This window comes from Onychostruthus taczanowskii, unplaced genomic scaffold (assembly GCF_017590055.1).
Source record: "Onychostruthus taczanowskii isolate IOZ18803 unplaced genomic scaffold, ASM1759005v1 scaffold30, whole genome shotgun sequence".
Classification (NCBI taxonomy): domain Eukaryota; kingdom Metazoa; phylum Chordata; class Aves; order Passeriformes; family Passeridae; genus Onychostruthus; species Onychostruthus taczanowskii.
In genome coordinates, this window is record NW_024500350.1 from 2900988 (window position 1) to 2926274 (window position 25287).

General features: G+C 43.6%; 1 protein-coding gene across 1 annotated transcript in view; it reads left to right on the forward strand.

Annotated features, from left to right (window-relative positions):
• CACNA1G (calcium voltage-gated channel subunit alpha1 G) overlaps positions 1 to 25287 on the forward strand; it is a 142628-nt gene that overhangs the window by 115055 nt on the left and 2286 nt on the right. The window contains exons 27-35 of the mRNA XM_041409224.1: positions 5249 to 5400; positions 7745 to 7854; positions 8905 to 9038; positions 10217 to 10287; positions 10566 to 10644; positions 10723 to 10844; positions 11097 to 11441; positions 20186 to 20372; positions 22798 to 22967. Of these exons, the coding sequence (XP_041265158.1) occupies positions 5249 to 5400; positions 7745 to 7854; positions 8905 to 9038; positions 10217 to 10287; positions 10566 to 10644; positions 10723 to 10844; positions 11097 to 11441; positions 20186 to 20372; positions 22798 to 22967 (1370 nt within the window). The remainder of the gene's footprint in view (positions 1 to 5248; positions 5401 to 7744; positions 7855 to 8904; positions 9039 to 10216; positions 10288 to 10565; positions 10645 to 10722; positions 10845 to 11096; positions 11442 to 20185; positions 20373 to 22797; positions 22968 to 25287) is intronic.

Consider the following 25287-nt stretch of genomic DNA (forward strand, 5'->3'; position numbering starts at 1 on the left):
AAACACTGTACTCCAGGGAGTAGTTTTTTTTCAGCAGGGTAGAATTCATCATAAGGCAGAGTCTCAGTGCTTCAACAGGGAACTCAACCCCACACCAACCCCCACTGTGGGCACGGGATTTAGTCATTGTGCTGCCCAGTGTGTAAATCCTGTGCATTGATTAAGAGTTGCTCAATCCATGAAGCATCTGGCAAATTAAAAGAAATAAAGATACTACCTCAAAGCCTTTCCAGGTGCTGATGGAGGTGGACCAGCTGGACTCAACACTAATGGGGTCTGAACTGTCCCTTTTGACCCACAGTTTGCTCACACTTCCCTTTCCCAGCCCACTTCTCAGGATGATGCTCAGGGCTGCAAATCTATCCCTTGCTCTTTTTATTTTTAGAAAAAGCTTTGATCTGGAAAGCATTTTGTTTAATTCATAACTTAAGAATATTAGCCTGAATATTTAAAGAGGCACCAACATAGAAACAAATATAGCTGTAATTTTCGACAAAAATAATACACTACAAAAATTGTGCCATTAAAACTCTCACCTGTGCACAGACTGCCACTGCTGGCAGCATGTGAAAGATGGGTGCAGGGCTCCATCCATCTCGCTTAGATTGCAGGGAGCTTTGATTAAATAAAAATTGGCTTTCACTGCAGAGATAACTCAAGGACACAGAGGTTCTACCTTGTATTTCTAAGGCCTTGTTGGAAGTTATCACAACATGCTTTAATAAATCCTGAATCTCCTTCCCATTGCCATTCCTGATATTTATATTTCTTTGCTGTCTTTCTTGCTGCTCTTGCTGGGCCTCTTGACCTCTCCTGTGAAATGGGGGCAGCATGAGGGGGGGGGCTCTCACTGGGTTTGGTGATCTGGTTATTTTTTCTTCTTTTTGCTTGATTGTGACTCCTCTCCTGGTCCTACAGAGTTGCATCAAGGCTGTCTTATTTTATGTTATTTTTAAGACACTGAACTCATTCCAAACCCCTTTCATTATCCCTTGCAGGCTCAGAAAGTCCCTTAGCGTTTGCCCTTAAGATGTGTATAATTGTCAGGTCTGTGCTGTGTGTTTCCTTTTGCTGTCTTTTCTTTGGATCCAGTGGTAGTGAATGTGCCATGCAGCTCTGCAGGCACCAACATGAGGAAATAGAAGGGTTTTATTTCTGAACCTGACTGCTGGGAATTTAGGGAATCAGTCCCTGGGTGCAGTAGATGAACTTCCTCTGGTTCAGTGAGGAGTCTGGAGCTGTGACCCAAAGCTTGCCCACATCTTGGCACTTTCAGAGGGCATCTTTTCTCTTTCTGTGAAGACAAGATGATATTGTGTGTGTGTGTGTGTGTGCTGCTGCCTGGTGCTTAGTGAAATATTTTATAATTTTATTTTTCCCTTTATTTTTTCTACAAGTCTACATTCTATCACAACTGGAATCTTCACAGCGGAAATAATTTATCATTTTCCATTTCACTTTTTTTTTTTTTAAATAAATCCATTCAGTACAATAAAAGCCAAGTAAAACTCTGTGTTTAAGTAAAACAAGTTCCTTCAGTGCAAACTACTTTTTAACCTAATTCTTGATACATTTCGTAAATCCAGCTGCGTCATGGGCTCTATTGTTCACTGGTTTGCCACTGTCCTCCAGATACTCAAACCTGCAAAGGAGTTAATTCCCTTATTATAGGAGAAGGAAGAAGCTGAAGGAGACAGTAATGGAATTGTCCCACTCTCGTGAATTCCAATTTCCCGTGCCCACGCACCTCCAGCTCGAAGTCACCTCGGGGAAAGTGGCAATTTCTCTCTTGACAGGGCTATATTAGGAGGCAGATGCTCCTCGGAGATATTTTGGCGCTGCATGCTCAGCTTAATTTCCCCCAAAAAAATGCAGTTAATGAGAAGAAAGTGGCCCCAGTGCCACTCCCTGCTGTGCTGGCAGAGGCCGGCCAAGCCCTGGGAGATTCTGGGAGTGGCACTGCCCAGCAAAACCAGGGGTGCCATCAGACAAGTGCAGTACAGGGTTTAGTGGCCCAAATGCAGCCTGGGATCGCTGAACCCCAAGGGCACCTGGCCTGAGAAAAGTTAGACAGGGATTAGGAATGGGAAATGTTTATCCTGCAACAGCAATGGTCATTTCCTTTCCAACCAAACAGGAGAGAACGGTGGTGAGTTCCCAGACCACGTCAAGGGGATCAATTGTAATCCTACAGCTTGATGCCAAGAGTTGAGTTCTGAAGCTTGGGATACAACCTAAGTTGAGAGCCCGTAGGAATGATGAGCTAAAGCCAAGTGCACCCCAGTCCAGGCCCTGCTTCCCTTGCAGCAGTCGGTACCCTTGGACCACCATCACCCCCAGGATGAAGGGGCAGGTGGGACTTGCTCAGATCACCTCCCAGCTGGCTGCAACATCCCCTTCCTACCTGCTTAGGAGGAGATCTCTCAGGATCCACTGTCTGAGCCGAGTTTATCCTCTGTAATGATCTCCAGATTTGACCCCCTTCTCCCTCTGCCTTGGCCCCCAGCCCTGGTGAAGCAGCTTGATTTACACCTTGTTTATCAGCCTGATGTCTCGTAGTGGGCTTTTGCTGTATTTCCTCATCTTTTCTCATTTAGCCAATTCCTCTTTATTGGTTTGCTCTCTGCCTTTCTTTAATGCCATATGTGCCTGGAAGCCACATTAACCTTTCCAGTAATAACCAAGACTAACCCAGAGCTCTTGTTGTTCTTGACACAGTGTATTGTAACGGTACAGTAATGTGGTGTTGTGTTAGTTGTGAAGTTCACCACCCGGAGTTTAACAGATGTCTGTATTTCCCAAGATGTTGGTATTGTTAAGCTCTTTCTTGCAATAATTACAAATGGCACTGTGTCATAGGAGGCACGGGCTTTGAACAGGGGGAATTACACCAGATCTATCTCCAAATTCTCTGCAGAACTCTGCGGGGTCAAGTTTAAAGAAATGGTATTTTCACAATGGTAAAAACTGGTTTATCTTTTCAGAAAGTTCCCTGCCCACCTAGACACAGTGGGGATTTATCCCGAGGCCTCAGGCAGCATGTCAGCCTGTGTGTGGGAGCATCCGTATGGCACCAAGATGCATGGCTGCCGTGGGGACACTGGGGTAGTGAGGGGTGACATGATTTGTAAGCATGGGTTGCCAAATCCCCTCTTAACAAAGCTAATGGAGAAGGATGGAACATTTGTCACTGGGAATTTTCAAAGGCTGCAAGGGCAACTGTGAGACCAGCACCCAGAGAGGGTTGGCTGTGGAGACCTGGGTGCTGGGCAAGGTGAACAGGAGATATGGCAGAGGGGGTGCAAAGGGAAGTTCAGATATCTGCAAAAACCTTTGCAGATATCTGAACAATTAGCAACCCTGCTTATAAGGTCATGCACTGGCTAATCCAGGTGCAGGAGCCCTGCACAGGGAGCATTTACAACCTCTCTCTAAATCCTCTCTCTGTTCTAACAGCATTGGTGCTATTCTGTAGGATTTGGAATTACCTGTCAGTCAAAGCTGAGAAAAAAAATTGAATTCCAGTGTCATTATTCATAAGTAAATCCATTGCAGGAAAAGGTAGAAACGCTGACATTTTTCTTTTTGAATGTGAATTATGCATAAATGTAGAAGAAGTAAGTGATTCAATTATGATGGTGTTTCTTTCTGAGATGATAAGTTGGTTCATAAAAATAGGTCCTATTCCTAACCTAATTGTATTCAAACATTTTAGTTAATTTGCTACTCATAATTTAGCATAATGTGATCGAGATATCTTGACTTTATGGAGATTTATGCAGATTCTGAGATATCTGACAAAGTCTTATGAGTGAGTCAGCAGCTACTAGTCTGCTTTTTTTCATAAGCACTCAATAGATTCAGCATGAAAATTAATTTCATAGACCTTTTAATCAATATTGTGCTTTAGCACTCAGGTGCAGATCACCTAAAGCCTACTGCAGATCAGAAAGTGAGTATTAATACTGCCTTTCATTTGATGGCACTGAAACAGAATTTTTGGCCTTCCAAACCCTACAGAATAAAACTGCTGAGTGTTTTTTTCCCTTTGGTCCCTGGACTGGTAGGGAAAGGTCTGTCTCTATGGAAAAAAACAAAACTGATTTTTCAGGATCCTGCTATGAAGCAGGGAGCACGTGAAACCATTAAATCTGTGGATTTGATTGCAATGTCATTGGCTATTGACAAAGTGAGCTCTATTTCCAGGCAAAATAAAATCTTCTAAAATTAGTTTTCCCCTAGGGCAACCCAAACTTGTGCTTCCTGGCATCATCCTTGCCCAACTTTTTTCCTTGGACTACCAAACTGTGCATTTGCTCTGGAGCACTAAATATCAACCGTGCAATTCTTACAGCTCAATAATTTTCATTACTAGTTGATCATCTAATTATGAGGGTAATATTATACTCTGACATTTTCAAGACAGCCCTTTCCACATCAATCTGCATTATAATGCCTCCTTGAAAATTGTACTGAATTATATACTCAGCCTTGGCATTTCCTCATTAGATATTAGGTGAGTAAATGAGTTTATCTCTAGGAACATTTGGGGTCTAAAGTCGATGTGTCACCCCTGAGGCAGCCAAACATGGGACACAGTTGGACAGTGAAATCTGTGTTTTGATAATCTTGTCTACATGGATGATTGCTATTTTCTGATCACTAAGGCTCATTGATCAGTTTTCCTTGGTGTTTTTATGGACCATTTTTCTGACAGCCAAGGTGCTGAATTCTGTTTTCTCTACAGTTTATTGCAAAGAACATAATATGTCTGCACTCTTTCAAAGACCACCACATACTCAATGGCCTGTGTTTTTAGCCAATTGTTACTAAAATCTGTCCCCAGCATCTAACTGTTAATTGGGTTTTCTGATGCTTTGGGGACTTTTAAGATCAACACCAAAAAAAAAAAAAAAATTGTTATTTTAATTTAAATTCAACTTAAATTTCCCTACAGAGAAAAATTATTGCTAGCAGCACACTAGTCCCAGCTCACCTCATCCCTGATGCCACAAGGCTGAGTATAGAGCATGTCCCACTGAAAATATTTAATGGATATAAGATGACGGGAGCCCTGCTATTAAAAATGGTAACATGCCAGCAAGGAAAAAAGGAAATAAAAAAGACAGTATGTTGCTGTTATTGGTGTAGAATTTATCATCTCTGGAGCTGGAGAGTGAGGGTGCACTGATGTGAGAAAGATGCAAAGGAATCCCTTGATTTGCCTCTCACTCTCCTCCTGCTGCAGAAGCTCAGTGCAAGCCCTACTACTCGGATTACTCCCGCTTCCGCCTCCTGATTCACCAGATGTGCACCAGCCACTACCTGGACCTGTTCATCACCGGCGTCATCGGCCTCAACGTCATCACCATGGCCATGGAGCACTACCAGCAGCCAAAGGTACGGGGGCAGCTGGGGGGACAGGCAGAGCTGAGCTGGGATGTGCTCTTGGGCAGGGTAAGGCCAGGTTTGCTGTCAGATGTCCACCTTTGTCAGTGGAGTGCAGCCATCCTGCAGCTGGCCCCCAGCTCAATCCAGGGCTTTTGGTGCCAGGATGCCATTGCACCTCTCCCTTCTAGTTCAGTGCAAGCTGACTGCTTTGAAAATGAGACTGGGAATGAGTTTGCTTGCTTTGCTAGATTTGATCATCATTAATATATTTTATTTTACTTATGTTTCACACCCACCCTCTCCCCACCACCCCACCCCAAAAAAAAAAAAAAAAAAAAAGGGAAAATAATAGAAGAATTTGGGAAATGGGGTTTTCTTCCAAAGTTTCTTCTAAATCCCCAGTGTCCCATAGAACCTAGTTTTCATAGAAACTGGATTCCATGCTGGTCTTTCAAATGCATTTTAATATGTTAGTGTGCTTAATTCCTGGGTCTTTGTCATACTGTGAAAATAAAAACAGCCTGTCCTGAGATGTCAAGTCTTTTGTGCATAAGAATGAAATGGAAATAGCTGCCTTTGCCACATAACTTGTACTTACTTTTATTAGCGACTTTCAGAATGAATAAATATAACACACAATAGGAGGAAATATTCTTTAAAATTAGACAGGATGTGAATACTTAATATAAAAAAAAAAAAACCCAAATAACTAAAACATGCAAATGACTGGAGCAGGGGGAAATATTCTCCAGTTTACCATAAGCCAAAAATTAATGGGAGCAAGCCAAATTTATTTTTTCTGTCCAGGTCACCTTTAAATACTCTGAAAGGCTCATTGCATGGTTCAGTCATTAGATGATGAAAAAGGTTGTTGGCGAAGGAGCCTGGGATGGAGTCATTCTAGAGCACGTGTCTTACCGCAGTTGCTTTGCAGCTACATTTTCTCTTGTATTATAGAAATGTTGGGCAGGCTTTTGTTTTTCTTTTTCTTTAGAAAAATAGCATTTTGTCTCTAAGCCTCTGGTATGCAGCATCTGGCTAGTAAGTCCAAGCTTGGGTTGTGCTGGGATGACAGCATGGTCAGAGTCATGCACATGCTTGAGTCCTGCTGAATTGGGGCGTGGAAATCCCTCTGGGCTGGGTGATGGATGGCTGGGATCCTGAAGATAATTGAAGGCCATATGTACCAAAGAGATTTATACCCAAACTAGTGATTTCTTGGTGCTGAAAGGGGTTGGTTTTCGGATATAGCACGATGCCCTGGGGATGTGACCCCAGATGGAGATGCTGCAGCTCCTGGAGAGGAGGGAATGCTGCAGTGTGCAGAGAGGTGGTCTGAGTAAAGAGCTGCTGAGCAAAATCTGCTTCTGCCAGCTAAATGTGCTCATTTGCTGCAGAGCCCAAGTGCCCTGCAGTATGGCAGGGAGGCTTGCTCAGAGCCACAACTTCCTTCGGCATCCGGGCTTGTGCTTCTTGGTCAGATGAGGTGATTTTTGTCCATGGATGCTTGACGCTAAACTGTAGCACAAAGGCAGAGTACAGGACTTAAACTCCTTCTGCTATGATTTCTCCCACTCAGGGATCAGTAAATGTTAGGTTTGGTCTGTGGGCACATCTCTCCTGTTCCCTAACACTACCCTGGACATTGTTATTACCCTCTTGTTTGCCAGCAGGGAGAAATTCAATGCACATTACTTAAGAGGCCATGAAGGATGTTGCTGCCACAGTCTTCCTTCATGAGTGAGGCTTTTGGAGATGAAATCACTCCTGATGTAGCTTAATGCCTGACTGTGCAAGAGTTGTCCCAGCCAGGATGTACTTGGATTAAAGACCAGACTGACTTCTGCAGAGAGAAGGGGGGCAGACGAAAATGCAAGGCACTTGCTTCCCCTGGCATGTCATCCCTCTGTTGCGCTCCTTGCCAGAAGCTCAAGGTGAGGAGTAATGGCAGGCTGTCACCAAGGAGCCATTTGGCCAGCACTTGCACAAATGAACAAGTGGGATGAAATTCAGCTCTCTGACAAAAGCACAAGAGGTCTTGTGCTGCTGAGACCAGCAAATGCAGCAGCTCTTTCTGTGCACCCCAGCAATCCCAGCTGGGGCTGTGCTGCTGCTAGGGGGGTGAGTTGTGCCTTAGGCCTGTGTCAGCCCTTCCTGGGATTTTATCACCAGGCAACAAGTGCACTCTGTGAATCCCTGTGACTTTTCCCTGGGACATTTTTCATCAGAGAGAGCCCGTGTTTGAAGGCTTTTAACTGTAATGGGTAAGTGATGACACAAGAGTCAGGTTTGGAGGCAGCAAAGCACCTCTGCAGAGCTCACATCTAACCCCAGTTCTGTGTCCACATCCCAGGTTCTTGACGAAGCCCTGAAGATTTGCAATTACATCTTCACTGTTATCTTTGTCATGGAATCTGTTTTCAAGCTTATTGCCTTCGGGTTTCGCCGCTTCTTCCAGGACAGGTAACAAAAGATCTGTTGTGATCATGAGGTCAGCAACAGGCTCTCTGGAGAACTGCCCACATTCCATGTCCTGAATTCCCATGCTCTGGCCCATACTGTGAGTCTGGTATGTATGAAGGCTTTTTGGAGTGACTGGTTGAAGGCTGGGTAGGTGGAGACATGGGATGTAAGCTGGAGGATGGATTGTGCAGGCCAAGGAGTGGGATTGCACCATTTTGGCCCTTGGGAGCAGATGAAGCAGGGACAGATCTCCACCAAGCAGCCAGTTCTCTTCTCACGCCAGTTGCACGTCCATATAATCAAGTGAACCTTCTTTCTCTTGACAAAATTTATGTCAAGAGAAAGAATCTATCCCTAAGTAAACACAAAAGAAAGAAAGGACCTCTTTTTAATGCAGATGAGGAGCAGTGGATGACGTTGTGTCTTTATCTAGATTTTCACTCTCTTACATCACAAACACACATTTTATGTCCTTGGTGAATCTTTCTCCCATTTTTGCCTTCTTCAATGGTAAAACCAAAACCAGGGCACTAAGCAGACCTTCACATGAGCCCTTCAGCATCCAGTGGATGGTTCCATCCCTGTCACTACATTTTATGTGTCTGTGCTGGAATTACCACTTTCTCCAGCCTGCCACAAATCCTTGGGGCCTTTCTTTCACCAACATAACTTTTTCATAAGGACTGGCCATGGGGTCCTGTTCTCTCTGGGGCAGATCTCACGTTGAGGTCCACAAGTGTCATGTCTAGAAGTGGCTAGACAGACAGCACAGTGTCTGTCCTGAGGTTTGGAGTCTCTGTGTAGAAAACTTCCCAGCTTTTGTTCCTCTTTCCCCTCAGTCAAGGATATCTTTGGAATTGGCTGGTTTTCTAATGAGATGCATTAGTTATAATGATTTCATAACATCACTACTTTTGTATAATACCCTCAGAAAAATACTGCAGATCCAAGTTCTCAAACCATTGAAATGACTGGAATTCGTGTGAAACAGGCTGCCTCCCATTGCCAGCTTCTTAGTAGATGTTAAACTTCACTTTGTGTTGTCTCCAGATGGAACCAATTAGATCTGGCAATTGTGCTGCTGTCTATCATGGGCATCACTTTGGAAGAGATCGAGGTGAATGCTTCACTACCAATTAACCCCACGATTATCCGGATCATGAGGGTTCTCAGGATCGCCCGAGGTGAGAGGGATAAAGCAGAATTGACTCATGTTTGAGGTACATGGTTGGTACCAGGAGAGAGTTAAGCATTGAGAAACAGTCCTGGGGCACATCCCCATCATGATGTGCATAGTTCTGGCATCAATAGGCTGTAAACAAATGAAAGAACAATGGGGGAAAATACTTGCAAGGAGCCAAAAAGCTGAGCCAACTGACCATGTGTTTCTGCCTTAAGAGATCTTGAAGGCTGAGAGTTTGGAAATTAAGAAGTAGCTGTGACAGTAACTCCCAGAGATGTACCTGGGAAAATTGCTCCAGTCAAATCAAAGTCATCTCTAACAGGGATTAGAGAACACAAGCCTGAGTACATTGGCTTTAAAAGATGAGCATCTAATAAATTTAAATTCCCATGAGGCTTTACATCACACCACTTGGTGACAAAGCGTGCCTTGTCACACTGTATCCATCTGTCCCCTCAGACATATTCCCAAATCAGGGAGCCAACTTCTTCAGGGATTGAAGAAGTTGATTTTTCAAAAGAGGGAGGTGTCAGGACCAAATGTTGAAGATGCAAAATGTGAGTGCTCAGGCCCTTAATGAAGTACTTCCAGGCTGTCCTGAAGGGTATTGTGATCTGAGGAACAATTGTTTTGATTACAGCCCTCATCTAAGCAGAGAAGGAGCTGGAGGAGAAATTAAATGCTGCTGTGTCTCAAGAGGGGGGAAAAGTGGGTTTTCTGTGCATTGGATCCCTTTCAGAATTAAAAATACATGCAGCTACCAGTTGGAAATGTAACCTTCTGGAAGAGATGTGTAAATCATTCCTTAGTGAATCATGTATGAAAGTGGGTAGCCTATGGAAGTGGGAAAGTAGCCCCAGGGCTGGGAAAGGAACTGCTCATGATAACCGGAGGAAGGAGATGAGTCCAACACAGATAAAGTGGGGAAGGAAGAGCCAGGCAGAGTGATAACGCTTTCTCCAAGTCTCAGAGTAGGTGATGCTGCTATTCATGGGATTTTGATAGTATCCAGGCAACAAGGAGTGATGTAAAAAGGCCAAGGACTGTGGCAGCTAATGGAGAACACTTGACAAAATTTCACGTTTCTCTTCCTATAATCTGTGGCTCCTGGGAGAGGGACTGAGTTTGTGCCTCTCTGCTAATGCTGCTGTTACCATACTGCAAATGTGTTTTCCACAGTGCTGAAGCTGCTGAAGATGGCTGTGGGGATGAGGGCCCTTCTAGACACCGTGATGCAAGCACTACCACAGGTAACCCACTGCCGCATCAAACCAGAGCTCCTCTGGCCCGCAGCTCATTTCCTATTGTAGAGGAATGCTAATAATTTTATCTTTGCTGTCATTAGAGAATCACATTTCCCTCCCGAAGCACTGAGATACAGCCCTCACATTGAGGTCATTTTTGCCCTGAAGCAATTTAAGTTTTGGATTAAAGAATACAGCAAGAAACAGGTCTGGAACGAAAAAAAAATCAATGAATGTTCTTTTTTTTTTGTGTTTTTTCCCCCCATTTCTTTTTCTCTTTTCAGGTGGGGAATCTGGGCCTTCTCTTCATGTTGTTGTTTTTCATATTTGCAGCTCTTGGAGTGGAGCTGTTTGGAGACCTCGGTGAGTCTTCCCGTGCCAGTGGGAGGGTGGGAATGGTGTTGGAGTGGGGGGCTCTCACAGCTGTGCTTGGTCTTACAGAGTGTGATGACACACACCCCTGCGAGGGGCTGGGACGGCACGCCACGTTCAGGAACTTTGGGATGGCCTTCCTGACCCTCTTCCGAGTATCCACAGGAGACAACTGGAATGGGATAATGAAGGTAAGTGTTAAGGTTTTATCAGCAAGTGTATTGCTGTTCTAGGCATGAAATTTGCCAAATCTTCTCCGTTTTCTTCATGAAAGGGGAACCCATTGCCGACTGTGGTTTATGCCACAATCTCTTCACATCCCTCCATCTCTTAGCATCATGGTTTAGTGGATAAGTTTGTGTTAGGTGATAGGTTGGACTTGATGATCTCCAAGGTCTTTTCCAGCCTGGTTGATTCTGTGATCATTCCCCCGCTGTTTCCAGGACACGCTGCGTGACTGTGACCAGGAGTCCACCTGTTACAACACCGTCATTTCCCCCATCTACTTCGTCTCCTTCGTGCTGACAGCCCAGTTTGTCCTGGTGAATGTGGTGATCGCCGTGCTCATGAAGCACTTGGAGGAGAGCAACAAGGAGGCAAAGGAGGAGGCAGAGCTTGAAGCAGAACTGGAGATGGAGATGAAGACCATCAGCCCTGGCCAGCACAGCCCCTCGGACATCTTTGCGTGGACTGGCACCGCCAGCGGAGAGAGACCCGAGAGCCCGCGCGGATTTACCAATCCCATGCAGATCAAGGTGGATTCTCAGCTCTCTCTAGCTTATCATATGGTGAGAATCTCTGTTGGAGGGTGAGGAGGGCTTGACCTGCATTTTTGTTGGTGAAGACTTGCACGAGTTGGTAGTGAAAGAGGCGTGTACCAGATGTTCTGGGCTTGTATTCCCTGCTGTCTGCTGCTGGCTCTTGTGTGGTTTGGGAGCCAGTGCTGCAGGGGAGAGACCCCAGGCAGGTCTCCAGCCCACCTTGATGCATCTGTTCGGAGGGGGAGAGTTTCGCAATTTACTCTGGGTGCCAGCTCAAGCTGCAGAGTTCACAGCTAGCTCCAAATTTACTCTAATTCAGAGTTTTGACTGGTTCTTTGTGATAGCAAAATCATGAGCGTAATGTGTGTGCTTTTCTAATACAGACCATGAACACCAACATAAAAGAGGAAAAAAACTTGGCTAATCTTTGCTTCAGTATTAAATTTGTTTTATGTAACCTCAATTTAAAATCCATCCCCACAGTCAGGCTTGTAAGAAAAGATTCTTTTAGCAGCAGAATAATCCAGAGGAGACTTAAACCTGAGCTCACCAGAGCTGGTGGCAGAATTCCCACTAGCAGAAGCATGGGTGTAATGTGGGAGCTGCTACGAGCTGTACTACATCCCCCTAAAGCACAGTTTTTGGATGAAGACTCAGTTTGAGGAATGAGAGGTGAGATCAAGTCCCAGACAAGTTATTTGGGAAGTCACAGCTGAAATTACTCAGGAAATACAGTCCAGCCTTTTTTTTAGTCTTAGCTGATTGCAAATTGGGTTAAATTCTATGCAGACCTCATTAACTTTTATTACATCATGATTTCACAACAGCATCTCTTGGCTGCAGCCTGGGGTGGACTAATGCATATTCTAATGCATGAAAAACTCCTTTATGATTTTTAGTCCAAGGGTGAAAGAGAGTAAATCCCCGCTTAATCTTTGTTTCAGTTCCTAAGCTACTGGAAATTTCTGGTGCCATTAGAATCTCTGATGGAGTCCAAAGCTGCTCTTTGGCTCAGGAAAAAGGAGTTCAGGGCCCTATGGGGAAATTCAGGTTTACTATGTGCTCTAGGAAGAAGCAACACATCCCAGCTGGTGCTGTATGTGTTGAGCAGAGTCCTCAGTGCTCTTGTCCTGCACCAGGACTGAAACTGGCATAAAAGAGAAATTGCAAAACTGCGAGACAAATCAGTCAGAGTGATACCCTCACTCTGCAGTCTGTTAAACCTCTCTGAAGGCGGCCTGGGAAAGGGTTTATTCCAGTCATAACCTTCAGAGTTTCTTGCTCTTTCCCTCAAACAGAAGCCTCAAAAAACTCCAGGAGATCTTATTCTGACTATTTATTTTCCCAACCAAGATCTTCAGGACAAATCTGATGCTTGAACTTGCTAGCAGAGGAATACAATTCCCAGGACACATCCCTGCAAGGACAGCATGCTCTTTTGTTTGACTCTTTCCTGGGATTTTTGCACTGTGTGCTGTTTGACTGTAGTGCTGGTCCTCATCTCATTGTATGCACTGGGCATTCCCTACATGGAAGGTGCAGCCTGAAATCACTCCCCTGCTGCCAACAAAAGGCAGACCCTGCTATGTACAGCCCCAGTGCTGTGGCCAGCTGGTTTGACATTGGCCAGGAGACCAGGGGCACCTCAGCCCATGTCTGGCACATGAATTAGTGACCTGACACTGATGACACTGATGTCCATCCTGCTCAGCTGCAGCTTCCATGGACAGGACACTCAGCTTCTCTTCAGGCAGGTTATTTTAATTTCTGTGCCATCTGGATATGGATTTCAGTGTCAAGTATTAGGTCCTGCAGCGCAAAAGTGTGGACCACGCGTGTGGAAGTCTTGCAGCAAGTTGGAGTTGACAGCACCGATGGAAAAATGCTGCTCAGCCCCCAGAAATGACTGGCCATGTCATTGCTGAGAGGGAGATTGTCCCCAAGAAGGGCCCCGGGTGGGAGCAGCCGTGGTCTTGGGGCAGCTGCCATCACCCCATCTCTCGTAATGTCTGGGAAAGCTGTCTCTGCTCTGTGATATTACTGCACTGTTCTCTCTCCTCCTTTTCTCCTGTCCCATTGTTCCTGTTACTGTGTTCTCCTTGAATGTTTCCACCTTTTCTCCCCCCTGCTATTTTTTTTCCCCCCTCATTTTGTTCATTGGGTTTGATATGCTGTCCTTTTTTTCTCTGTTTCTGTCCCTCGCCTTTTTCCTCCTCTCTTTTTGGCTTGCTCTTTCTCTCTCTGCATGCTATACACCACCCTTCCTAGGAAAGGCACTTGTTTGATACCATATCACTGCTGATCCAGGAATCTCTGGAAGGAGAGCTGAAGCTGATGGACAACCTGTCAGGCTCTGTGTGCCATCATTATGCCCTCCCAGCTCCCGAATATTACAACTCTGAGAACCAGGTTAATATTCCTAATTTTCTGCAAAGTCTCCATCAAAACTCAATTTGACTGAGACCTTTAATAGCAAGTTAAAGTTCTTTATGTAATGCAGTCACAGGGATTTGGAAGCATAAGTCACTTTGGCTTTTTCTGTGGGAGTAGATGATGTTGTATATCAATGCAAGAGGAAGAGAACATCCTCGGACTTTCCCTTGTCAATACAGTAGAAGTTTTTCATTGGGATTTACAGTTTATGGGTGTTAGAGAGGAAATGCACAAAATTCCATTTCCATCCTTCAGTGGGGTTCTTATATTTGGCTTCCTGCTCCTAAGCAGGGCTCCATAGCAATGTCAGGGCATGTCTGCAGAGCCTGAGCTTTTCTTAGAGCAGAGCCTGAGCTGCTGGGGCTCATCAAATGTGTTCTGTGCCTACTTGTACTGTGTGAAAATCCAGTTTTGAAGGGTTTTTCCTAAGGAGCCTTCTTCCAAATGGGTCAATGTAAACTAGATCCTCATTTCTGATCTACTGAATTTAGGAGGGGAGGCAGCCCTTAATGATGCACAGAAGTAACTGTGTGCTCCAGTGCTTTCTCAAGCAGACAGTGCTTGTTTAAAATTAGTCTATTTACTTCCTACAATAAAATACCTACTTTTTAAAGTACATTATTCTTTAGAGCAAATATTTTCCCTAAAATACAGCAGTGACCATAATAATAATAATTCAAGCACACCTATTTTTTGCTGCAGTTGGAATTGAGCAAATTCCATATTTCTTGATCTATTCCTGCCCCCACCCCCCTCCCCCTGGCTAAAAATAGCAGAAGTCTTCTTGTTAAAACAGTGTGCTTGTTTATGAGCTCGCTGACACTCTAAATTACCCAACTTTTGATGGTTCATTAGAGGAAAGGAACAAGCTTAGGTAAAATGAAATCCTACTGCAAATCTTTATATAGCAGGATTACATGTCTCCCTCTGATTGCTCCACATTGCATCCTAGAGTCTATTAAGCTATAGGAAATGGTTGTCTCTAATAATTGCCAGAGGAATAGAGACAGAAGCTTTGGCAGGGAAGACAGAGGGTCAGTAGGAAGCTCAGTGAGAGCTGGTTGAAAATTTTTTGTCACAACATTTTTCACCAGAACGTGCTGCTGCAGAAAAAAAAAAAAAAAAAAAAAAAGGTTTGTTTTGACAATTCTGTAATGAAAAAATATAGCATTCCAGTTTACAATGGCTTTTTATTATAAGATTCAAGCTTTTTTTTACCCCCTCGTCTATAATTAAAACTGGTCTAAATCAGTTGGATGTTTCCAACAAAATGTTTTGACAGCTTCAAACTCAATTTTGGGTTTGGGAAGGCTGAAGTGGGGTGATGTTTTGTTTACATTTTGGCTTTTCTGTTCACACCATTTGTCATGTTCTCAGGCAACTCTCAGGAATTTAGAGCAGTGCTGGGACTTGCTGAAAGCAACCTGATTAATAGCAGCTCCCAGCAGGGCAGCTCCAGCAAGCAGGAGCTTCTGGAGTCCACCACGTTCCTGCACAGCTTTTTCCTGGCTCTGGTTGGTGGGTCCCTCTTAGGGATTCCTGTCCATAGGCTGGCAGCCTTCACAGTGATGCCTTTTAGGGGAGCCTCATATTAATTCAGGGGCTCGAAATCATCTCTCTTATCCACTGCCAGCAGATAAGTGTGCTAGAAGAGATATCGAAGCCAAGGTTAGATGAGAGGAGTCCGACCCTCTTACTTATCTCAGCTGAATTTTGAGCCTCTCCAGGCTCACTCATCGCTGGGTTTGTTCCATCCCGTGGCTGCCATTTCTAAGAGTGAGAAAACCCAGCCCTTTGACAACTTCAGTGCAAGACATCTGGGCCTCTCTGTTGTCTCTTGGAAGATTTATTGCTGCTGAAAGGCTTTTCAAGCACAGAGGATGGCAAAAAAACGCACAGTGAGAAGTTAAAAGGAAGCACCTGGGACTTGCCTAGAGCAGGCAGGCCCTGCGAGCGTGAGCTGGGTTTGGACATTACCTGGTGAAATGCCATTCCTGGCGTCATAAGCACTGTGTCCAGGGAGGGGATTTGGGGACAACTGAGCCTGCTGCAGGGCAGAAACCCCCTCTTACAGTGCCTGGCAGCAGAGCTGCTGCTCTGGGAAAGATGCCACTGTCCCCTTTTCCCACTCTTCTTCCTCCAAAATCTGAAGTGGCATTTTCACATTTCTTATTAAAAAAACCCTCCATATCTAGGGAGAGAGTCTCATCAATGATTTGATAAGGACATTCATAGATTGTTTGAATGTCTTCAGTGGGGATCCGTTTGTGCAGGATACATGAAAACAGGAGCGCGGCTGTGCGGAGCTGATTCCCAAGTCAGGATTTCTCAGTGCCAGAGGAGACAGCTGGGGCCAGCCCTGAGGGGCATTTGGGGGCTGAAAAACGCAGTTGGCTGTTTTACTAAGTCAATTATTGGTGCCACTGGATGCTCTATAGCCAGCCAAAATGAGCTGGAAGCACCAGGAAGGTGATTGCTGCCCAAAATAAAGTTTTAAGTTTCTCTCTGTGCCCTTTTATCCGTGAGGAAGTGAATTATGGTCCCACCTGCCTTTTGGGGGGGTGTGTGGTGTGGTCCCTGCAGCCTCCCTAGGGCACAGGGAGAAGCACACTCCATACCCCACCTGAAAGTATGGTTTTGTTGTTGGGGAATCTTTGGAGACTCAACAAGTTTATCTTAGAAACCAGGATTGTTATTGAGGGGGAACAACTTCAGAGAAATCAGATCTTGAAACCTCTTGTATTTGATCACAGCCAAGAGAATTAATCTCACTATTATTAGAGCAGTGTTACTTTTGCTTCTTCATATAGACAGAAGAACAGCAAAATACAATGCTAGCATTAGTGTATGGTTTTAAACCCCCTGCCAGACCTTGGTAAGCACTAAAGTATGAATGTCCCACTCCTTTTTAAATTTCTTCATTATATTTAATTTCTTTAATGTTCTGTCCCTGGTAACAATGTGTATGATGTAGTTTCCCCCACTGCAGGGATATTGCTTTAGTTTCTAGAAGTATTTAGATTATGATACTTTTTTTTTCTTTTTTTTTTTTAATTTTGTTTTCCGAAAGATTTGTGTCCTGGTTTCTTATGTTTAATCATTTCTCCCTTTAGATCCCTCTAGCTGAGATGGAGGCTCTATCTCTGACGTCAGATATTCTCTCTGAAAAGTCCTGGTCCTTAGCTCTGACGGATGACTCTTTTCCTGATGACATTAACACACTCTTACTTAATGCTCTGGAAAGCAATGTACATACACTGGTCGCTGTGTAGTCTGATGTTTACAGGGTTCGAAATACTGCTCCCATCTCTCTGCACCTGCCTAATGGCATTTCCAGTTCCAGCCCCTTCCCAAACAGCACCAACCTCTTCCCTGAACAGGATGCTCTCCTTAATGCCATTAGGTCCTGGATTTTGTCACTCTTGTCCACAGTCTTGGCTCCTTGCGAGGAATGAGTGGTTATTTCAATTTTTCTTTTGGTGTCTTATGTATAAACAATGTGTTTTCTACAAGTAAAATAAGTAGTAAAAAAAAAAAAAAAAAAAAAAAAAAAAAGGCTTTGGAAAGCATCAAGGTTGAAATTTCCTCCCCATCTGAAACAAATCAGTGATGTTGTGTGAAGAGACACCCATGAGCTAATGACCCATGTCCTCTGCTGAAGGGTCAGCCCCAACACTTCAGTTTGGAGTAGATTTTTGTCATTATGAACACAGGCACCACAAGGCTTTTTGCATGATGGGTGCCAGACTGTTTCTTTTACAAATATCAAATGGGGATCTCTCCAAGATGATACTTGTTTTGCAAATTCTTTATAGCAGTCACTATGCTGAAAAAGAAAAAAAATATTGACTATTCAGTGCTTTTTTTAACTGACATTACCAGTATTTTGAACCCTGCCTTCACCATCTCCTCTTTGAAACATTAGACATTTTTAGCTGTGTAGCAGTCAAGTGCTTTTTTCTGCTGTACAACAGACATAACTCCTTTCCCAAAATTTTAAATCATTCTTGTTTTCTTTGTTGTTGTTCATGTACCTACCTTTGGATGTTTGTGTTGCTCATAAATTTTCTTATTAGTTGGTTTACTGTCATCCTAATTAGCACTTATTTGAGAAAAATCTCTTAAACCGTGACAATATTTCCCATCATGCTTCATGGCATCCTGTGCAAAAGATTTTGTAAACTCTGTTTTACTTCTTTTACGAGGCTTTCTGTTTCAAAATTAGCATGGAGAGTTGGACAGAGGAGAAACCCTCCTAGTTTTGAATCAGATTAGAGAACCTTGTTTGACAGCACTGCAAAGTCTCAAAAGTACAGCCAGGAAAGATGTTTTTTCTCCCCTCTCCAAAAAAAAAGCAAAACTGCATTGAACACAGGGTTTTGTGAGTTTTTATCACTACCAAAAAAGTTTTTGGTCACAACAGTTGCCCAAATCCCTGAAAAACTGCAAGCTTTCATTGAAATCTCTTCTAAATGCAATATTTTTACACTTCATTTAGATGTGGCTTTAGTTGAAAAATATTTGGATGGAGTTTTTTTGTTTGGTTGGTTGGTTGGTTTGGGTTTTGGTTTTGTATTGTTTTTGGTTTTGTTTTCTGGTTTGTTTTTTGTGGGTTTTTTGGTTCAAGGAAAACTTGGATTTGATTTTCAGTCAAGCCAAAACAACATGTTTTTCTGAAGTACCACTGAACCAAAAAGTCATGTGCTCACACTGCTCTGTAGCCTGACCTGGGAAGATAATTTTGCAGCCATTTTAAAGGTTTTTCATTAATTTCACTCATGAGATTTTCCCCAAGATGATCCAAAAGTGGAAATAACCTATATTGGATCCTGTCAATGAACCTAAAGGTTCATTGAAGGTTGGATTTGGATGGGGTCTCAAATCCAAGTTCTCATGTTCAGATTCAAATGGGTCTGAGTTTGAGATCTCAGGTTTCAGGCCACCTTTTCTGCTTTAAGCTCAGTAGCATGACACAAAACAGAATGCAGTGGGTAGAAGGGGAAGGCAGGGAGGGACAGAGAGGTTCCCAAATCCAAACTCCCAGCTTTACCAGCACAGGTTTTGCACTCCTTCCCCTAGCTGTATCAGGAGATTGCAGTCTCCCTTATCCAGTCTGTGTCCAAGCTCTATCCAAATAAGCAGTTTCCCAAGGACTGAAACAAATGCTGCATGGCAGTGCAGACCTGTTTTGTTCATTAAATTTGCATCGGGGATCTCCTTTTCTTTTTTCTCTTCCGCGTCTTTTCTTCTTTTTTTTTTTTTTTCCGTTTTTTTTTTTTCTTTTTGTAAATTCCTTTTAATCTCATCCTGTTTCTTGTGCAAATAAATGCCATCGTGAAATTTTGGTTTTAATGACTGAAGGATAAAATTGGGATAAAAAAAAAAAAATCTGTCTTGATTCCAGGAAACCTATAATGCACTGAGTAAAGGGAAAATTTTTCAGAAAAAAAGATCTAAAGATCTCATAAGAATGATCAGCCAAATACTGTACTAGACTACAGTGGCATAAACTTACTCCTGTGTTTTTCACTTGAGACATTTTAACAATTAAATAATTGTTTCATTAGAAATACACTGGAAAGATGACTTTGCTTCCATTTTTTGAATACTCTCCAAGACAATAACACCCAAGAACATTTCTGGGATGGAGATATTTTCTTATGAAATCAGATGTGAATCCACTCAATATTGCCTCTGGGGCTGCCCATTCCAAGAGTCTCTTTGGCTGTAAAAATTCCACAGTCAACATATATACAATAACCCTTGCTTGCATTAGATCCCTTCTAATTAGAGAATGGCTTTCACCCTGAAGCAGTAGGTTTAGATATCCTTTTCAATAAAATAGGTTTAGTTATTCATTATGTGAGAAGAAAATCCAATAAAATTGTGCTGTGAGCCAGAACAGAAAATACTTTTTATAAACTAGTTTTTGCATTTGGGTTGGGGTTCTTTTGTTTGTTTTTCTTTCTTTTATTGTCAGAAGAGGAAACTACTCACCTTTGCAAAAGCCTGCCTTGCTGATGAGGGCACCTAGGGAGGGTCAAAGTTCTGCCAAGCACATGACCTTTGCTGGCCTTGAGGCATGATGCCTTCTTTGCATATCTCTGAAATAGTCATGGTTTATTCCTACGTTGTGGCTTCCTGTTTCTGTGGTCCATTGTGTGAGAGTTGATTGACAACCCCAGCGAAGGGGATGGCTCCCCGATAGATCCATTCGTGCACCCTGTGCATGCCCATCGTGCCATCCTGGTTGCAATAGCTGTCGCCCGCCTTTCTGGGTACTTCTCCTCTTTCCCATCCTCCCACGCCTGCCTTCCTCACATTTTTCTTCCCCTCAGGCTGATCTTCGCTCCAAGGACAACACGCTGACCCTGTCCCCCAGCAAGGACCTGCTGAGCGTGAGGAAGCCCTCGGTGGGACGCACCCACTCCTTGCCAAATGACAGCTACATGTTCCAGCCGCCCTACTCCAGCCCCTGCCCTGCCCTGGGCAACAGGAAACCGGCACATCACAAGTCCCAGTCAGGTACATGTCCTTCAGCTGGGACAAGAGCAGGATTTTCCAACAGAGCAACAGTTGTGGTTTCCCAAGCTCTTCAGCAGGAAGGAGAAAATTGCCACTGGTTTCCAGTCGTGTGTTTAGACCTGTGGAATGGCTGTGAAAAGACCCGCCACAATTTACAAAGCCCTGTTTAAGATAACTCCTTTCCTCAGAATTTTCTGGCAATGTGACAATGGCCTGGTTCAACACTGCTCCTGCTTGGTTCCCTAAGCCTGGGCTCTGTCTGTCCCACCGGGCCCCAGGGGAGAAATCTCACTTAGAGAAATATTTCCTCCTGTCTGTTTTTTGCAGCAGTACCTGTTCAGAAACTCTGTCTGGGAAGGTGTATGAAAGATGGGAAGAAGGTGTCTCTAAATGCCTGTAAAATGAACATAAATGTGCTGAATAGAGAGACATGTTGGTGTGAGATGAATGGGAAAATTAGAGAGTGTGGAATTGCTCTTCCCAGTGTGCATTGTTGGGATATAAATCTTGGAGCTAAATTCAGAGATATTTTTAGGTACAGGGAGGGCTCTCCCTGCCTGAACCTCTGTCCCTGTGCTTGCAGCTGCCTCCCAGGGCTTGTCCCCAGTTCTTCTGCCTGCCAGGGGTTACCTGTGCTGGGAAGTGAATGGAGCCACCTTTAATTTGTCTGTACATGCCATCATTTTAGAAATTTGTCACCAATAAGACAGGGAACTTTTTACAAGCATTGCCATTTGAAAGCCTCTAAGCAAAACATAATTTCAGCAATGTTCACAATGGTAGGAGATTTGAACAGCTTAGATATAAGATGTTGAAATTTGCATGGTAATAAGAATTTGGATGAATAGCAACTGTTGAACAGAAGCAAAAAAAATATGTGGGCACAAGGAAGGAAGATGAATCTGGTGTTGTGAGAAATCTCTGCCACGATACACAATTTCCAAGGTCAAGAGTGGTGTTTTGAATAACCTGTTTGCACATAATGCTAATGGTGCAGCTAAAATCCCATTGAAAGCAATAGCAAATCTCCCCTTACTTTCAGCTGAGCTAGAATTTATGGGTCTCTGTAACAGTCAAGAAATTCCTGATGACACAAAAGAATCATGTTTGTTGCAGAGGGAATTTCCAGTGCTTCACTGCTGACCCTCAGTTGGGATGTATTTGCACTGTCTTGAACAAAAACTACATCAGCAAGGGACTGGGTAATTTATGAGTCCCTTCTTGTCAAAATTTCACTTCCCAGTTTCAATTTGGAGAACCTGAATAGCCCTGTCCGACAGCCTTGGCTTTCTGGGGACAGGCATTGCACCCTTTTAAATCCACAGGAACTGTTCCACTGAGGTGTAGCAGAAATACTTGGGAGAGGTAAAGCTGATGTCTTATAACCACAATAAGCAATTAAACCTTTTGTGTTTTTCTCCTGCTGGTGAAATTCCAATCATCTTAAGCAGGCCAGAGTGCTGGGAGGAGTGTAAGGTTCCCAGATTCTGACGTATTACTGTCCTCTTCCACCTACAATGTCACTGCTTTCCAGGGTGGGGGAAGTCACCACCACCTGTTTACAGTTTGTAATATTATAGAGTGCAGGGAAGACAGCAAGAGGTGCCAGGCGCCTCTAATAAATCACCACAACCAAGCCATAATATTTCAAGCTGAGAAGGTTTTGTTGTCAGAAACACTGGCACTTGCAGGAGGCATTTGTTTGAATACTCCTTGGTAATGGGGCTGTTGCTCTGGGAAAGATTCCAGGACAAATGAGATTCTCTGGGATGCGGTCCAGATTAAATGAATTGTTTTGAAAAATATTGAGCCTGTGTGTGAGGGGAGCACACAGAGTTTCAAACCTTTTAGAAGTAGTAGCCAGCAACTATGAAGGGTCAGGAAGAGGCTGGAGAGTATGTTTCCTTCTGGGAGGCTGTGTAAAACCAGCCTTGAGAGCTGTCAGGTGCTGTTCCCTTTCACTTCCTTTCCAGTGTGTGCATGCTGTTTTGGAGATCCCAGCAGCTGGTCTCCATGCAGGTTCGGGCATGGGGACACCTTCTAAAGCCCTTCAAAGTCAGATGTTTGCAGAGCTCAGAAGTGAGACTGCCTGTGTATTTATTGGCCTAAAAGCAGAGATGCAGGAATTGCCAGCTCAGATGAACTCGTAGTTCCTTGTCTTTTTTTCTCAACAGGAGCTAGTCCCAGTTGTATCAGGGGAAAATGCCAAGAAAAATGAAATAATAGACAATGCTGGAGTAATTTATTAGTAGATGGGAGGTTTTTTTTTCCCCAGTTCTGGAGAGCCAGTTGCTGAATTCAGTGGTTTCGCTGTGCCTGTCTGGTCCAAGGTGCAGCAGAGCAGTTTTCCCTGGGAGGTCACTGAGGTTGGGACAAAACCCTTGGATGAACATGTCCCATTTCTGCCTCTTCTCCCCCTTGCAAGGTTCAAAGGCATCGGTGCAGTCGCAGCCGGCAGACACCAGCTCCCTCCTGCAAATCCCAAAGGACCACTTCCACCATGTCAGAGCTCAAGACCATTTGGTGGGGGAGAGCAAGCCCCAGGTCTCCCAGCAGGCACACTCCCCTTCTGCTGAAAGGCTGCTCCGCAGACAGGTAAGCAGAGTTATGATCACAAACCTGCTGGGCTTTTATATTGATGCATTTCCCGGTGAACCGTGCTTTAAATTCAATGAGGGATTCACAGAGAAACCTCCAGAGAACTGTAATTCTCCTACAGAAATAACAAAATGGTTGATGGTTTTTGATCTGAAAGCCATCCAGGAGTCTCCAAAGAATGTGCATGATGAGTATCATGTCCTTTGGCAGCATGCCTAAATGTTCTCCGCATTGTTAGCACTTTATTTTTTTTTAATCCTCTTCATAAATGAAGCCAAATGCTCCCCAGGGTCTCGTTGGGGTTGAGGAACTCATTCTTAACTGCTGTGATTTTTTTGGTGCTTGAAAGGACACAAGGATTGCAGGCTCCATCCCAGGCCACTCCTCCTCTGACTCCTCTGGTTTTCCAAAAGAGGAGTATTTCATGGAAATTGGTTATCTCATATGCAAAACCATCATGAGAAACATACTGGTTTTGCAGTGAGAATTGAAAATTAAAATATTTTTTCATCAACTGTGAGCTTTTAAAAAGTTTGACTTTATGCACAACAGAACATATTTTATTTTACAGCCAGTTTTATCTCTGGTTTTTGCCTGGCATTGATTTAAGTCCTGATTCAATCAAAGATCTAAGGGATCTAATCAAAGATTCCAGTCTGGTTGATTGGAAGCATAAGTTAGACTTATCTTTTTTTAGTAAAATACTTAAACTTGTGCTTCACTCTTACATTTTTAAGCATATTTCAATGATTGTGCAGCTGGACTGGGACCAGAAGCACATCTGATTCAAAAACTCTGCTTTATTCAGTATTTCCATGCCTGATTTTACATACACAAAGGGGATCAGTTCTATTTTTTCAAAAGCAATTTCTTTCCCGTATAAAAATATTCCCATTTCTTTCATCTTTTAATCAACATTGACAAATTAGACAGTTGATTCATTAAGCTCTAAAAATGGATGTGAAGTACCAAGGTTAACAATTACATTAGTCTGTAATACTAAATTGACATAAGAAATTCCTTGCATGTATTCATTTGCATGGGGTTGGCCATCTATCCCAATCACCACTAATGGGGAAACTAATTGATGTCATGATTCCAGTTCATAACCACTCTCTCTTGCTTTCTAATGAATAACAGACTCATCCTTTTGAAGCGATCTAGCCAGAATAAATTACCATGTTAGCCATCTTCTCCAGCCTAATTTTGTTCACATCTTTGACGGCTTCTTTTTGTAGACCTTTTCATATGTTTAAGTCAATTTATTGCCCTCCTTTCCTCCCTCTCCCTGCTCATGCAGTGACATGAACATGCTCGTGGAGTGACAGGTCAGAGAGCAGAGAGTTTTGTGGCAGTGAGCAGATACAGTCCATGGGCAAACCCATGAGTGGTTGCCTTGGGCAGGCTCCTGAGCAGCAAGGAGCTCCCCGTCTGGCTAATGGGAGCAGTGAGGTTGTTCTGGTGATACTGCTGTTACTGTTAATTGCAATCTAGACAGTGGGAAACTTGGTCCTTTAAAAGGCAAAATTCCCTTTACAGCCCCAGCACTTCTGCTTGCTCAAGTGCTCTCTACTTCACTCCTTCTTATTGCTACCACTGGTATCTCACTAGCACATCAAATAGCCCAAACTGGCAAAGCAGTTTGGTTTTCAGTACCCATTTATCCTTATCTTTACATATATTTTTCCCTTTCCCTTTCCCTTCCCTTCCCTTTCTTTCCCCTCATGCCCTCTCCTCTCCTGAATCCATAATAGATAAACCTTGTCCATCACATACCCGGTCCTTGCACTTTCCCTGAGCATTAAAACCTGTGTGTTTAACCTCCCTTTCCCTCCAGAGTACTGGAGAGCAAGCACAGCCCCCACAGTAACTTCCAGTTTAGACTCCGGAATGTTTGACAATTAGCGATGCACTTGCAGAGGAAGATGAGTGGATCGGATACTTTGGGAAAACATTCGTGCTGAGGATTGCAGTGCATGGCACAAAGCCTTTTCTCCAGAGGAATTCTACCTGAAATTAAACCTATATTGATTTCGTAGTTCCAGGACTCTGTATCAAAGGTGTAGCCCACACCAAGCTGTGGCTGCTACAGGTGTACACCCCTCTGAGATGACAGAGGGTCCTTTTATTTTCCAAACAAACCATTAAAACCAGTAAAGCATTTGTACTTTTACTACTAACAACAACCACAGATGCCTGTATCATAGAGAAAGAAAGAGCTGGTGGTGACTAATACGGTCGTGGTGTGCAACACAGGTTGGTGTGCAAGCAAAAGTAATGACAACAATTACTTTTTGCTTCTGTATTCAACTTCCGT